This window comes from Polyodon spathula, chromosome 7, assembly GCF_017654505.1.
Source record: "Polyodon spathula isolate WHYD16114869_AA chromosome 7, ASM1765450v1, whole genome shotgun sequence".
In the NCBI taxonomy this organism is placed as follows: domain Eukaryota; kingdom Metazoa; phylum Chordata; class Actinopteri; order Acipenseriformes; family Polyodontidae; genus Polyodon; species Polyodon spathula.
Window position 1 is genome coordinate 41,682,502 of NC_054540.1, and position 17,113 is coordinate 41,699,614.

At 41.7% G+C, this 17,113-nt stretch overlaps 1 protein-coding gene across 7 annotated transcripts in view; it reads left to right on the forward strand.

Moving 5' to 3' along the window:
* LOC121318627 (kelch-like protein 13) overlaps positions 1-17,113 on the forward strand; it is a 164,789-nt gene that overhangs the window by 131,602 nt on the left and 16,074 nt on the right. For 5 of the 7 annotated variants that reach the window (XM_041255507.1, XM_041255509.1, XM_041255508.1 and 2 more), the window contains 3 exons: positions 10,893-11,034; positions 13,513-13,645; positions 13,907-14,103. In XM_041255507.1, coding sequence (XP_041111441.1) covers positions 10,893-11,034; positions 13,513-13,645; positions 13,907-14,103 — 472 coding nt within the window. Of the gene's footprint in view, positions 1-1,923; positions 2,011-10,892; positions 11,035-13,512; positions 13,646-13,906; positions 14,104-17,113 lie in introns of all 7 variants that reach the window. The other 2 variants (XM_041255511.1, XM_041255510.1) reach the window with 1 other exon arrangement.

Genomic DNA, 17,113 nt, shown 5'->3' on the forward strand with positions numbered 1-17,113 from the left:
AAAAATTGGTCTATGTTTGGCTAGATTTCTCAAATGGTAAAAAGATAGTTTAGTAACTTCCCTAATATGAGTCTCAAATGATAGATCAGGATCAAAGATGAGCCCCAAACTCTTAATTTCTAGTTTGTTTTGATGAGAGACTGAGTTGGTTCTGTGATCCACTACATAACCTCTGTTTTATCTGAATTCAATATTAGAAAGTTCTGTGACGTCCAATGCTTGATGTCTGTAAGGCAGAGATAATAACACCCAGGCAGAAGAAATTCCTGGCTTTAGGGACAATAAAAGTTCACCCATGTCTGCTGGTGCCCTGTGGAACACCTCAGACAACTGCTGATAATACAGATTTGACCTTCCTGTGACAGAAATACAATGAATCTTGGTTGTAAATCTCCCAGTGTTAAGCAGCAAGGACAGAGTTCTTTGGATGGACTCGCCTGACAGTTCTTTCCCCGGGTTGGGAAATCGCTCAGTCTGGATGAAGGCAATGTAATGTAACAGCCACAGGTTGTAAAGGCAGCTGCATTCGTTTACCAAGGGGTCATGCATAACAGCATATAAGGAGAATCATAATCTGTTCATTTGCTTTGGTTTGTAGTGAGTAGAACCAGAAGGGCAGTTAAAGTATATTGTTATTGAAATCGTGAATGTTGTATTTTTGTTTGTTTGTAATTGTCTCGTCTTGTCTTGTACGTACCAGGCAATTAACACAGCCCTGGAGCTGTCACCAGGAACCAGCATGAAACCGGACAACACTGCATCTTTGTAACAAATAAAACTATCACCCACCATGAGCACTACTGCACGCAACTAGGACTGGTGACCGTGTTTGTATTATTGTGGGACGGATATTTGTTTATTATTTGGGACTGTCTGTTCTTGTTATATACCCTGTGCTGTACACATTTGTGTGTACTGCCGGGGAACTATTGTTTGGTTCCCAGATCTAGAAATACAATAAAAACATTTCTAAAACTGGATTACAATTATCTCTGCCTGCTTCTTTCACACATTGCATCACCCCTGCACCTTTCTTCAATAAACCATTTTGCCACAAGTGATCTCAGATAATGGGATCATGGACCGCAATTCACAGGCACTGGATAGCAGATGGGTTCTACTTCGCTCGTTGAACAGGTAGGGATGGTGTTTTCCACAGCACCAGCTCCTACAAGAACACCTACAATGTTGGCACCAAAGGCTCGGACGATGAAGATGTCGGCAGAGGATGACCTAGAGACATGCCTGGTCACGTTTGAGCGGATGGCCACTGCCGAATCATGGCAGCAGAAGTTCTTGGCGTGCCAGCTAGGACCTTGCCTGATTGGGGAGGCTCAGGCAGTCTACCAGGCTATGAGCGACCTCAACACCACCAGTTATGACCTGGTCAAGCTGGCCATTCTCTGTCGCCTCAACATCACGGCAGAGACTCACCGGGTACAGTTCAGGGAGTACCAAAGATCCCCGGAGACATGCCCCAGGGTGGTCGCGGAGCGGTTGTGTGACCACATGTTACACTGGCTGACACCTGAGAAGCAGTGGATATGGGGTAATTCCGCCATGTCGTCGGCACCAATACCCAACCCTGGATACGGTGCCACAACCCCACAACCTGGAAGACGCCGTGAAACTGGCAGAGGATTACTAGGACTCCCTGGTCTGCGTCCGGGCAGGGATACTGTCGGTGCCTGTCCTTCGGAGCAATCAAGCCCCTCCTCTCTCTCCTCCACCACCACCTCCACCCTCTACGCCAGAATTCAGACCTTCTAGATCTCCGGCCCCTATGGGCAACCTTGCCTCCTCTCCATGGAGATCAAGGTTGACCCCCAGCGGGGGTATAGCTGCAACCCCAGCCTCATTGCCATACCAACAATGAGACATGAATATAACCAATGTTCCCTCCTTCTCCCCTGTCTGTTTTAGATAACAACCAACAGGGGCACCAGGTCAGGTCATGCCCATCAGCAATGGAGTGTGACGTGGCAGCGTGCAGTTGGGCATCTGGAGCGGGTAAGCGTGGGGAAAATGGTCGGGAGTGGCCTTGTATTGTATTGTGAATGCAGTTTTAGGCAAGATGACAGCCCATGCATTAGTGGACACCGGATGTGAGCAAACCTTGATTAAAGCAGCTTTCTTGGGTGGTGTGTCATGGCAGCCACAAGGCCAGATGGCGATCTCCTGTATCCATGGAGATAATGCGACATACCCCACTCTAAAAGTATATTTATCGGTAGGATCAATAAAACACCACCTAGTAGTTGGAGTGGTGGAAAGGCTACTACACCCAATAATTCTGGACCGAGACTGGCCAAATTATGGAGTTAAATTAATGGAAGTCTCGACCGCACAAACAAACATGGCAGACAAAAAGAAAAAGGAACAAATTGGTGTTTCCTTTTCAGGCTGAAATGGTTTCCCCCATTTTCTGTCCTAGAAAAACAAATAAAAAGTACTGCAAAATGGGATGGAGCATCATTAAGACAAGGCTGGGATCTGGTTGGAGAGCCCTCAGGTGGTAACAAACTCCAGTCAAAAGGAGTCGGAACCCAGAATGACTGAGAGGGTGAGGTTACTGGGCAATCCAGGGCAGATACTACTACAGCCCTTCTCCATATACCAGACATGTGGTACTCAAGCGCGGACATGCTGTGGGGCCAACATAATGACCCTTCACTAGTGCACGCTTAGGGGTAGGTCCTGTCTGTTTATGGTAAGAATGTTGATGTTGCTGGGGTGCTAGTATATCCACACTTCAGTAGCAAGGGGCAATTACTGTATAGGGTAAACCTAGCCGCAGGCACAGGACAGCCTGTAACACAATTACTGGTTCCATCGTCTTGTTGGACCGAGGTTGTGAGGCTGACACATGATATCCCTTTTGTGGGGCACCTCGGAGCTGACAAGGCAAGGGAGCGGATATTGGCTCGATTCTATTGGGTAGGTCGTCATACTGATGTGTCGAAATATGTCTCCTGCATCTGTGACACCTACATGATGTGGGAAATCCGAGAAAACCCAGCAGAGCTAAACCAAGTATGTGTAAAGTGCCACACGATCCAGGACTTACTTAAACTAGTAAGTATGCTAGAAGTGGAGTTTCAAGAAATGAGATAGCAACAGGATCTTGAGGAGCTGGCACACCCACACTTCATGGAAGTCTGCACCTCTAACAGACTGAAAGCCACCAGGGAGAGCGAAGGTAAAAACAGCCAGGTTCAGGTAGGCAGAAGCAGGGAAATAAAGAAATTTTGTCAAACACAACCACCAGAAATCGAAATGTAAACAAATTTGAACCACTTCAGAATTTACATGATCAAAACCAACATCAAGAGAACAAAAGGAACAACATACAGGACCCTATTAACAATGGTGGACAGACAGCAAAAAGAAGGGAGGTCATGATTGTTGGGGAATCCATATTGAGAAACACAGCAGTTTAAATTTGCAGTTTGGACCCCTTACAACAACAGTGTGCTGCTTTCCAGGAGCCTTATCACGCACATCACTGAGAATATGGACAAAACAAATTCAGAAAGCCAGGAAGGAAATTAAAAGACAAGACAAATACTGTGGTATTTTCTGGGATAATGCTGGCACCTGGCAAAGGAGCATACAGACAGCTGGAAATAATTACTTTAAATGCATGGCTGAAAACGTGGTGCACACAGGAAGGCTTCACCTATCTTGAACTTTGGACCACATTCTGTAACAAGGATGGTCTATATAATTAGGATGGACTGCACTTAAATAAAAAGGGAACCAATCTACTCTGAAAAAGGATCCTCACAGGTACAGAAGCATTTAAACTAGAAAGGAAAGGGGGAAAAATCAACAAATAAACAGAAGGGAGATCACATCAAAATAAAGGCAACAACTCGGGTAAGACAGCCATTAAATGTATTTATCTAAATGCTAGAAGTATCAGAAACAAAATGTTAGAACTTGAAGCTACTGCACTAACAAGTAACTATGATGTGATAGGTGTTACAGAAATTTGGTTGTCTGAGAGTAATGGAGACGAATATAATTGAAAAGATGGCTGTTTTATAAAAATGTTGTACTAGAGACGCAAAACAATTACATACCAAGAGTAGACAAATCTAAATCTAAAACCAAAATTGCCAAAATGGTTTAACCCTTAGCGCTCCATTTATTCAGCACTTGTCAGGCACGTCAAGTCCAATTTATTTTCACACGCGTTGCTTATTTTACACGCGCTGTTTAAATATTTTTTTTTCAGAGTAAAACAGGCTCAAAAGACATTGAATCGCCAAAAAAAACCAAAAAAAACATGCAGTACTGTATCTACAGCCAAACCAAACCCCCTGTATTTTTCACATACCTCTTTATAGATGTGCATACTGATAAATCCTCTCCTAATCACTCATTTTATCACCAAACTCCTCAATAATGCAATCCGTCATTATTTTATTAGTATAATATCTCAAAAAACTCTGCAAACGTCTGTGATATTCTTTGAGACCTGGATGCAGAAGCAGCTACCTCCTTTGTTATGTCTGTGTTATCTCTGTAATGCATGGGGTTATGAGAAACGCCCTTTTTGGATCGGAATTGAAAATGTAATACCGATCCAAAAAGGGAAATACGAAGAGGGAAATGAAACCGAACCAGGTACCTACTGACCAATAAGCCTGACTTCTATTATATGTAAACTTATGGAAACTATAATAAGATCCAAAATGGAAAATTACCTATATGGTAACAGTGACCTGGGAGACAGTCAGTCTGGTTTTGGAAAAGGGTATCGTATCTAACTAACCTGCTTGATTTTTTTGCAAATGCAACATTGACAATGGATAACTGCAAAGCATATGACATGGTTTATTTAGATTTCCAGAAAGCTTTCGACAAAGTCCTGCATAAAAGATTAATTCTCAAAATGAGTGCAGTAGGGATTCAAGGAAAAGCATGTACATGGATTAGGGAGTGGTTAACATATAGAAAACAGAAAGTACTGATTACAGGAGAAACCTCAAAATGGAGTGAGGTAACCAGTGGAGTAATCTACATTAATTGCTTTGATTCAGGTGTAGTAAGCAAACTTGCTAAATTTGCAGACGACACAAAAATAGGACTGGCAAACACTGTTGCAGCAGCAAAGGTCATTTGAAATGATCTAGGCAAGATTTAGAACTGGGCAGAGATATGGCAAATTGCATTTAATAGAAAAAAGTTTAAGGTACTGCACGGCAATAAAAATGTGCATTATATATATATATATATATATATATATATATATATATATATATATATATATATATATATATATATATAGTATATAGATATATATTTATCATATGGGAGACGCTTTAATTGAAGAAGGAATCTATGAAAAAGACCTAGGAATTTATGTTGACTCAGAAATGTCTAGACAATGTGGGAAAGTTATAGGAAAGGCCAACAAGATGCTCGGATACATTGTGAAAAGTGTTGAATTTAAATCAATGGTAGTAATGTTAAAACTGTACAATGCATTAGTAAGACCTCATCTAGTTCAGTTCTGATCACCTCGCTACAAAAAGGATGTTGCTGCAAAGAAGAGCAACCAGAATTATTCCGGATTTAAAAGACATGTCATATGCAGACAGGCTAAAATAATTTAATCTATTCAGTCTTGAACAAAGAAGACTACGCGCTAACTGATTCAAACATTCAGAATTCTAAAAGGTATTGACAATGTCGACCCAAGGGTCTTTTTCGACCTGAAAAAAGAAACAAGGACCAGGGGTCACAAATGGAGATTAGACAAAGGGACATTCAGAACAGAAAATAGGAGACACATTTTTACACAGAGAATTGTGAGGGTCTGGAATCAACTCCCCAGTAATGTTGTTAAAGCTAACACCCTGGGATCCTTCAAGAAGCTGCTTGATGAGATTCTGGGATCAATAAAAGCTGCTAACAACCAAACGAGCAAGATGAGCTGAATGGACTCCTCTTGTTTGTAAACTTTCTTATGTTCTTATGCCCAGGGTGCTAGTGAGTAGCTCCAGGTTGAGTGCACCCTACCGCTTTGGATCCACTGCCGATTATTTCCACTCCTTTTGAACACACTGCAATGGACATAGTGGGCCCTTTGCTACCTTCTGACTCTGGAGGCAGTTCCATTAGCGTCCACTAGTGCCGCTGTGATAGCAACAGAGCTAGTGCAGATTATGGCTAAAGTAGAGATCCCCAAGGAGATCTTGACTGATTATGGAACCAACTTTCTCTCTAACATGCTACAACAAGTGTATACAATATACAGATGGATGTGTGTAGCAAAGGAGAAGCCATACTAATGGGGGATTTCAACTTCCCCCAAATAAAATGGGAAAACCCGGTGGGTAGCGCGAAGGATGAAATAGAAATGGTGGAAATGACAAATGACTGCTTCCTAACACAATTTGTGAAGGCACCCACTAGAGGGGAGGCATGCCTTGATTTAGTCTTTTCAAATAACGAAGATAGAATAACTAAAACAGAGGTCAGAGAACCACTGGCAAACTCAGACCACAACATGGTCTCATTTGAAGTGTTTTTTAAATCCTCAAAAGTAAAGACTAAAGCTAAGGTTTACAATTTTAGAAAAGCAAACTATGAAGGCATGAAACAGAGACTAACAGAAGTAGATTGGAGTAAAATAGAGAAAACACCCACAGAAGAAGGATGGTTGTTCTTCAAAAACGTAGTACTAGAGGCGCAAAACAATTATATCCCTAAAGTAGACAAATCTAAATGTAAAACTAAATTGCCAAAATGGTTTAATAGATCAATTAAAAAAAATATTCAGCGAAAAAAGGCACTTTACAGAGCATTAAAAAAGGACCAAAAAGAAAGTACACAGAAAGAGTACACAGAACTGCAAATGCAAGTCAAAAAGGAAGTTAGAAAGGCCAAGAGAGAAATAGAAATGAACATTGCTAAGGGAGCTAAAACCAATTCCAAAATGTTTTTCCAATATTACAACAGCAAGAGAACATTCAAAGAGGAGATAAAATGTTTAAGAGATACAAATGGCAAAATCGTAGATGAAGAAAAAAAAAATAGCAAATATGTTAAATGATTACTTTTCACAAGTTTTTACAAAGGAAGATACTGACAACATGCCCCACATGTCATCCAGTTCCTATCCAGTTTTAAATAACTTTAGCATAACTGAGGCAGAAGTGTTAAAGGGACTAGGAGCTCTTAAAATAAACAAATCCCCTGGGCCGGATGAGATCCTCCCAGTAGTACTCAAAGAAATGAAAGAAGTAATTTACAAACCGCTAACCAAGATCATGCAGCAGTCTCTTGACACAGGGGTGGTACCGACAGACTGGAAAATTGCAAACGTAATACCGATCCACAAAAAGGGAAACAAAACTGAACCAGGTAACTACAGACCAGTAAGCCTGACTTCTATTATATGCAAACTTATGGAAACTATAATAAGATCCAAAATGGAAAATTACCTATATGGTAACAGGGTACTGGGAGACAGTCAACATGGTTTTAGGAAAGGGAGATCGTGCCTAACTAACTTGCTTGATTTTTTTGAGGATGCAACATCGATAATGGATAATTGCAAAGCATATGACATGGTTTATTTAGATTTCCAGAAAGCTTTTGACAAAGTCCCGCACAAAAGATTAATTCTCAAACTGAACGCAGTTGGGATTCAAGGAAACACATGTACATGGATTAGGGAGTGGTTAACATGTAGAAAACAGAAAGTACTGATTAGAGGAAAAACCTCAGAATGGAGTGTGGTAACCAGCGGTGTACCACAGGGATCAGTATTAGGTCCTCTGCTATTCCTAATCTACATTAATGATTTAGATTCTGGTATAGTAAGCAAACTTGTTAAATTTGCAGACGACACAAAAGTAGGAGGAGTGGCAAACACTGTTGCAGCAGCAAAGGTCATTCAAAATGATCTAGACAAGATTCAGAACTGGGCAGACACATGGCAAATGACATTTAATAGAGAAAAGTGTAAGGTACTGCACGCAGGAAATAAAAATGTACATTATAAATATCATATGGGAGATATTGAAATTGGAGAAGGAATCTATGAAAAAGACCTAGGAGTTTTTGTTGACTCAGAAATGTCTTCATCTAGGCAATGTGGGGAAGCTATAAAAAAGGCTAACAAGATACTCGGATACATTGTGAAAAGTGTTGAATTTAAATCAAGGGAAGTAATGTTAAAACTGTACAATGCACTTGTAAGACCTCATCTTGAATATTGTGTGCAGTTCTGGTCACCTCGCTATAAAAAAGATATTGCTGCTCTAGAAAGAGTGCAAAGAAGAGCGACCAGAATTATTCCGGGCTTAAAAGGCATGTCATATGCAGACAGGCTAAAAGAATTGAACCTGTTCAGTCTTGAACAAAGAAGACTACGTGGCGACCTAATTCAAGCATTCAAAATTCTAAAAGGTATTGACAGTGTCGACGCAAGGGACTTTTTCAGCCTGAAAAAAGAAACAAGGACCAGGGGTCACAAATGGAGTTTAGAAAAAGGGGCATTCAGAACAGAAAATAGGAGACACTTTTTTACACAGAGAATTGTGAGGGTCTGGAATCAACTCCCCAGTAATGTTGTTGAAGCTGACACCCTGGGATCCTTCAAGAAGCTGCTTGATGAGATTTTGGGATCAATAAGCTACTAACAACCAAACGAGCAAGATGGGCCGAATGGCCTCCTCTCGTTTGTAAACTTTCTTATGTTCTTATGTTCTTATGTTTGATGGAACGCTTTAATCAGACCTTGAAGTCGATGCTGAGACAGTTTATAGCACAAGAACAGAAACATTGGGCATCGCTTCTTCCCTAGCTTCTTTTCGCAGTGAGAGGTGCCCCAGAGCTCGACAGGGTTATCCCCCTTCGAGCTCTTGTACGGCCGACAGCCTCGCGCTATCTTTGATCTGTTGAGAGAGGGGTGGGAGGAGCACAAAGCCTCATCCACAAATGGAGTGAAGCAGGTGCTCCTCCTAAGAGATAGCCTGGATTTGGTTGGTTGTTTGGCTCAGGACAACCTCAAATTGGCTCAGCACAGACAGCAGCATTACAATAAAAATGCACTAATTCGAACCTTTAGACCAGGAGACAAGGTAATGCTGCTGCTTGCCTCCTCAGAATCGAAATTATGTGCTAAATGGCAGTGGCCATATGAAGTGATTTGCGCTATAGGAAAGGTGAATTATGAAATTAGACAGCCCAGTCACTGTAATGGATGTGAAATTTATCATATAAATTTATTAAAGCCCTAGCAGGCAAGGGAGGCCTTATTTATAGCCCCAGGCAATGTAGAGGATAATTTAGGCTCCTGTCCCGAGACCCCTAGCACTAAAATAATTTTGATGGGGTAAATACAGTGTAATCGTAAATCTCGAAAAACTACTCACTTCTAAATCTTTTGTAGTCATTTTTGTATTACTTTAGTATAAATACATGTTAATTTGGATTCATATGTTGTTTTTTTCTGACTTTATGTGAACGAAAAGACACACATTTGCCCGTTTTCCCATTGGAAATAGTAATATGTCGAAATATCACTGTCCTGGTCACAAAAGCAAAGTTTGTGGGGAATAATAGCCATTTTCTATACTTTTGAGGCATAAGCAATTAGGAAATAACACTTACTACCCAGGAACAAAATAAAAAAAAAAAATTGTTACACGGTGTTATTAGTCCATATCCAACTAAACTTTTTAAATCTTTCATCACTAAGTGACAATTCAGTTGTCTTACTGGAAATGTTAATTTGCTCATGATTTCTTAATCTTCAGTGACCCACCAGAAAGACCATATACTGCACTGTGTGAAATCACATTGCTTTTTTAAGAGTTTGTGCTGTGTTCTATGTTAGAATGTTAAGGATGACCTGGCTATGTAACTTGTCTGTAGAATCATATGGCATTCAAATGGAGCACCACTCAAATTGGAAACATGTAAGGCTGTGGCTTTACATTTTATAAACTTTTAGCTCTGGGGTCAGCCTGGAGCAGGAGATCTCCATGAGCTCTGGAGCAGGGGGTCTCCATCAGTTCTGGAGCTGGAGTAGGGGGTCTCCATCAGCTCTGGAGCCAGCATGTAGCTGGAGCAGGGGGTCTCCCCCAGCTCTGGAGCTGGAGCAGGAGATCTCCATCAGCTCTGGAGCCAGCCTGGAGCTGGAGCAGGGAGTCTCCATCAGCTCTGGAGCTGGAACAGGGGACCTCCATCAGCTCTGGAGCCAGGCTGGAGATGGAGCAGGGGGTCTCCATCAGCTCTGGAGTCAGCCTGGAGCTGGAGCAGGAGAGCTCCATCAGCTCTGGGGCCAGCCTGGAGCTGGAGCAGGGGACCTCCATCAGCTCTGGAGCCAGCCTGGAGCTGGAGCAGGGGGTCTCCATCTACTCTGAAGCTGGGGCAGGGAACCTCCATCAGCTCTGGTGCTGGAGCAGGAGATCTCCATCAGCTCTGGCGCTGGAGCAGGGGACCTCCATCAGCTCTGGAGCTGGAACAGGAGAGCTCCATCAGCTCTGGAGCTGGAGCAGGAGATCTCCATCAGCTCTGGAGCCAGCCTGGAGCTGGAACAGGAGATCTCCATCAGCTTTAGAGCCAGCCTGGAGCTGGAGCAGGAGAGCTCCATCAGCCCTGGAGCCACCTGGAGTTGGAGCAGGAGAGCTCCATCAGCTCTGGAGTCAGCCTGGAGCTGGAGCAGGGGGGACACCATCAGCTCTGGAGCCAGACTGGAGCTGGAGCAGTGGGTCTTCATCAGCTCACAGAAGAAGTGAGGGGGGTGTAGAATTCATGTAGTAGATTACTGAAGCATATTAGGCTCTCCACATTAACTACTGTACTGTTATGTAGACCTGAAGAAAGATGTCCAGATAGATAATGAGCTCTTTTCATGTTGTCTGCAGATCCTTGGTGGAAGAGGACGATCCTCACATGAAAGTGTCTCTCGGGGGAGGCGATATGGGTGTGTCTGCCCATGTCCAGGCTTCAAAGACAGGCACCACACGATTCTTCACGAGCAACACCCACAGTTCAGTTGTTTTACAGGTAAATGGGACAGAATGCTTGTTTGCCTTATTTACTAAGGTACAAGCTAAGCTCAGATCAGAGCTATAAAGGCTTCAAAAATGAAATTACAATCCCTGTCCACCAGTGTCAACAGTTAAGCTGAAGGGAGGAAGTAGCAGTATGGCTTATCATTTGATATTTTCTATTCAGAATAAATGGTTTGTATTGTGGTGTACTATTTTACTTCAGAGGATCCTCTCGTTACAGTGATCAGAAAGACAGGTAAACAGTGGATTGCAGCGGGGCTCACAATGGCAGTAATGTGTGCTCTTAATGCAGAGAGTCAAAATCTGGTGTCTGGAATTTTTTTAAATCCTTAATTTCTTTAAACAGCAGAGGTCTGTTAATCTGACTGCATTATTGTCCTGCATTAGGAGCAATTTAGATGGGTTTGTGTGTTTCTTTTATTCTGAAAGTGCTTTTGAGGTGAATTATTACTTGCACCAAGTCAGCCTGTAAACTTACTATTATCCCTGTTACATCCAGTAGCCTATAGAGTGTTGGTGTCTGTGTTCCATGTAAAAGGAATTTAAAGGACCACATGAGAGACAATTCCATACTTGTATCAGTGATTGGGTTGATGAAAGCTAATGGAGCTGACACTGTCACAGGGGAGCAGGAGCAGGGTATAGCACAATAGAGGATTGTACAGGACATCTGGAGGTAGAGCTTCTAAAAGCATCAGCCCCAGTCCTGGTTGTCCAGGGTTTTTGGCTCAGCCTTGTCATAAAGTCACATCTAAATATGAATGGGCATTGTCTGATGCATGCAGGAGTACCACCAATCTGAAATCTCTTGAGCCACTTTTACACACACATGCTGGTACTGAGCCATCTCAGAGAAATCTAGAACTGCACCACCATGTGTCAGTAAAATAACAGAAAACACTTCAACAACATCACTTCAACAACAACAAAAAAAGAAAAAACAAACTTCTTTTACTGAAGTGGATTTGGCTGCATTTTGTTTGCATTTAATTTTCAATTATATTAAACAATATAACAACCTAGTAAAGTACCAAATTGAGGGCTTCAGACCCCCTGATGGTCTTGCATTTTATTGTGAAGAAGGTGATACAGAATCATTAAAGGAAAGATTCCAGCTGTGCAGGTAACAGTAGAGAGACAACATATGGTATATATTTGCTTTGCATAAGATGCTCATTTTGAATGCTCAACTACTGTCATCTGGGGCATGACACGCCCCCCATAGTGCTTCAGTGCCGGCATAATTCTTCACACGGGTCTGTGTCGTCTCTGAACTGACTCGCGAGGTGGTTCAAAGCCATCAGAAAATATGTTGCCTCTGTGCCGGTGTGGGCTATTCACACAGCCCAACATGCCGCTGCAGTGCCAGCTTCGAGCTGTAATAACTGCCTAGCAAAATAAATATTAAGATCCTGAATGAAACTTAAATGCATTCATTTTTAATTTTTTCAATTTAGTAGTCTCCAATTGTGCGTGGCACGGTAGGCAGTGTAATAGCCTGGACTCAAACCGGCAATGTCCAGGCTATAGGGCATATCCTGCACACCACGCAAAACACCTTTACCGGGTGTGCCACTCGTGAACCCTCCTTAAATACAATTTTTAAAAGTGGATTACTTTTTAATACAATAATTAGCCTAGAAAATTGTTTTAGTATTTTATTTTATTGGACAGACTGAATCCAGGATTTTGAATACAGTGCACACTGAATGGAGCATGGGGAGTTGTTTTTATTGTGTTAGTTTCCAGACTATGTTCTGCAATCAACGTGTGTAACTCCACCTTGCCTCTGCTTGTAGTGCTGTGCAAAGTGCCAATATGAGGAACGAATGTAGCTCTGCTTGCCTCTCCTTGTAGTGCTGTGCAAAGTATCACTATCAGGAATGAATGTAACTCCACCTTGCCTCTGCTTGTAGTGCTGTGCAAACATCACTATGAGGTTTGAGTGCGCTTGCAGGTTAAAACAAGACAGACTAGAAAATCTCTCTTCGCCCGCAGCTCCCCAGAAACACTGTGTCTGAAAGTGCTTAATATCTTCTCATTGTAGTACAGCTTGCGATAACATTTCATAAGTGCCAGGCGGCAGTCAAGGGCGTAGATGCAATACATTTAAGGGATCATTCCTTCAGCAAAAGGCTTTGGGTAGAATTTGTTCATGAGGTAGACGCTGCAATGTGGTTTAAAAACTAAGATGCGTGTCATTGATGTCATTACTCTGAATGTATGTCATACCCACATTTCAATAAAGATATTAGCAGAGACAATAGTATATCAATCTATGAGGGATAAGATCACCTTAACCACAACTCCCTATGCCTCTGACTGCAGTTTTCATTTCACTGCTTTACCTATTGAGTGCAGACATTACTGCATTCCACATTCATGATTGTTAAAGGGATCCATGTGCTGGGTACTGCTGTACTGTGCCCTCGTGGCAGTCTGTTTGTACATTTCACACTGATTGTTGCAGGGCTTCGACCAGCTGCGGATAGAAGGCTTACTCTGTGACGTGACGCTGCTACCTGGGGATGGGGAAGAAGCTTTTCCTGTTCATAGGGCAATGATGGCATCAGCCAGTGATTATTTTAAAGCTATGTTCACAGGTAAAAAAATAAATAAAAAATTGCCAGTACTATTATTTAAAGCTGCAGTGTACCATAAGCATGTTGCATTTTGTACTGAAAGATTTTTTGTGTAAAAGCCTAATCAACAGTATTGTGTTCATACATTGACAGAGTAACCTAACTTGGATATACTGTCCTTGGTGTGGGGTAAAGTGAACAAAAGAACAGATGATACAGGAGCTTGTTAAAGATGCCATTTATTAATGAATGTGTCTTGTTCTGCTACCTTGCTTCACCTAGGTGGAATGAAGGAACAAGACCTCATGTGCATCAAGCTTCATGGAGTAAACCGAATAGGCCTCAAGAAGATTATTGACTTCATTTACACCGCAAAGCTCTCTCTTAACATGGAAAACCTGCAGGACACACTGGAAGCTGCCAGCTTCTTGCAGATCCTGCCTGTCCTGGACTTCTGTAAAGTATTTCTCATATCTGGGGTAAGGCATCCCTTTCTTTCTGATATTTAACGGCATTCACTGATGATCTTATATAGCACGTGTTTGTCCTGGGTTGAGGACTAGGTTGCTGTAGTTCATTATGGTCAAGCTAACAGGCTTCCTGGCATTAAGTTTCATTGTGGCACCCTGTCACACTGTTGCAGTGCTGGATCCTCCTTTGCCAATGATGGAGGTGTGAGAATCACAGCCTCATTGTACCTGCATTAGCTGCTCTGTAGCTACGGATTGATCCTGTAGGGCAGCATACTGCTCAAATCAGAATGTATACAGGAAAGGTAATCTTCAGGGTTTTACTTATCCAAAATTTAGAATGGAGAATGTTTCATAACATTCCCTGCACTTTTCAACAAATTGCCTTTAGATTTAGGTTAGTGTTAAAATGTAGAAATGCTTTCATTTTTAACACTTTTTCAGGACTGGCATAGTGTAGAGCCTAGGTTTGCTATAGAACCCTTCATCTTGTAACAGTCTACACTCCCTGCAGGGTTAGTAGAATTTCTGGGTTTCACATTATCCATAAAACAAGACAAGTAGCCCATGAATTCCAGCAGACAGGGGTGTCATTAGACATTCATGTTGAACCATAGAGCAGGTAATCTGCTGCCTTCAAAAACAAAGTTTGAAAAATTATTGGACAAATAAAAACAGGTCTTTAATGGGAACTTCCGTTTTTCATGTTCTAATTTGTTTGTGTATATTCTGTTAACTATTGTTTTATGTGGGATATAACGGTGGTTGTTTTCAGGTGATGTGTCTGTGTTAAGCATTCTCTGTTGCACATAGCACAAGGTTGCCAATCTGTACATACTGTCGCAATCATGGAATAATTTCAGTGGTTACAATAGAACAGAAAATGGTTTTCAGTGAATGGAGAGCTTGTTGAATTGGGCAAATTAACACAGTTTCTTTATCTTTGCTAGGCTTTGCAGTACATTGGCTGGTGTAGACAATCATTGGGCCAGCTCCCTAATATGGTCAGAGCCTTCAGTTAATCTCCTTGCTGGCTGCAGCTTACTTTGTCTCCGAAAGGTTTCCTATTCTGCCTTGGAGATGAAATGCAGTTTTCTTAGTAATAGGGGACACACGTTGAGCTTAATAGAAATAGCATTATAGGGTTGTGTCACAAAGACGGCCGGAGTGGGGGACGTCAGACCAGAAACAGGAACCAGGAAATAAACGACAGAGAGGTGGAGTTTGGCGGAGCTGAGCGAATGGTCTCGCTCAGCATTTAACAAATGAACAGACGGTCAGAAAATAAATCGTTGTAAGACAAACAAAAACACAGGACACGGCACATTCGCCAAAACAAAGAGATGAAACAAAAACGGACTAATACTAAACAAAACACAGTGAGCAGATATTTTACTTCTTCTTCTTATTATTATTACCTCCATCTCCAATCCCGTTCTCCACTCACCGAACACACAACTGAGTGGGTGAAAACATGTTGCTTTTATACAGCTGTACCGAGACTTGATTGCTAATCAATCATTCAGTTGTAGTCGCAGTACAACTGCACGTGAATTAATAAAGTGCAATTCCCTGTGCTCACATATTATTATGTTTTACTTGCATGTGGTGTGCAATCCTTGTGCCTAAATACAGATATACATTTTAAACACTCAGACCCGTTTATATTCTGTGTACCAATAACTATACACCAACATTAACACAAAATACACACAGGGGCAGGCACTTTGTCACAGGTCATTACACAGCAAAGCTGAGATGAGAAAAATTTCAGATTTAAATATTCTGTACAAGAAATTCTAATCTTAACAATTAAATGGAGCAAATCTTGCATTTTAGCTGTACTAGACCTGAGCAGAAGACATAACCATCGTTCACAGACAATGATTCTTGGTGGTAAATCTTCCTCCCGACCTGTGAGGACACTATATAATGAGAACAGAATACCCTGGACTGATTGGCCTGACTCTTCGGTCCTAGGGTTAAAAGGAAATCGGTCATTTAGAAAAGGGGCGGAGCTTCGGTACATTAACTGGAGCTGGAGCTGCAAGCCAGCAACAAACCCGGACACCAGCGCTTTCCTGTTTCACTGTGGAATGTCTTTCACCACGAGCACTTCCTTGTTTCACTACAGACTGTCTTTCACCATGTGCACTTGATTCAGTCACTGCTAAAACTGTTTCTGTTTTGTTTTACATGTGGCTGAGGAAAAGACTGGACTTTTGGTTTCGGGTCAAATCCGAGGATTACAAACAAAGTGATCTTTCAAGAAGCTGCATACACGCCGCTGTTTCACTTCCATCATTTATTATTTACAGGTGTTTGTGTTAAGGCTCTGGACATTGTAAATCATTAACTAATGTAAAGTTTTAACAGGGGGAGTAATGTTAAAACTGTACAATGCATTAGTAAGACCTCATCTTGAATATTGTGTTCAGTTCTGGTCACCTCGCTACAAAAAGAATATTGCTGCTCTAGAAAGAGTGCAAAGAAGAGCGACCAGAATTATTCTGGGTTTAAAAGGCATTTCATATGCAGAGAAGCTAAAAGAACTGAATCTATTCTGTCTTAAACAAAAAAGACTATGCAGCGACCTGATTGAAGCATTCAGAATTCTAAAAGGTATTGACAATGTCGACGCAAGGGACTTTTTCGATCTGAAAAAAGAAACAAGGACCAGGGGTCACAACTAGAGATTTGATAAAGGGGCATCCAAACAGAAAATAGGAGGCACTTTTTTATACAGAGAATCGTGAGGGTCTGGAATCAACTCCCCAGTAATGTTGTTGAAGCTGACAAGCTGGGATCTTTCAAGAAGCTGCATGATGAGATTCTGGGATCAATAAGCTACTAACAACCAAACAAGCAAGATGGGCTGAATGGCCTCCTCTCATTTGTAAACTTTGTTATGCTCTTCTTATGTTCTTAGTAAACACCCTTGCACCTGGATATCATTGTCTGTTTATTTTGTCTCACTCGGGTTGACAAACTTCTAGATAGACTGGGAAAGGTGAATTGT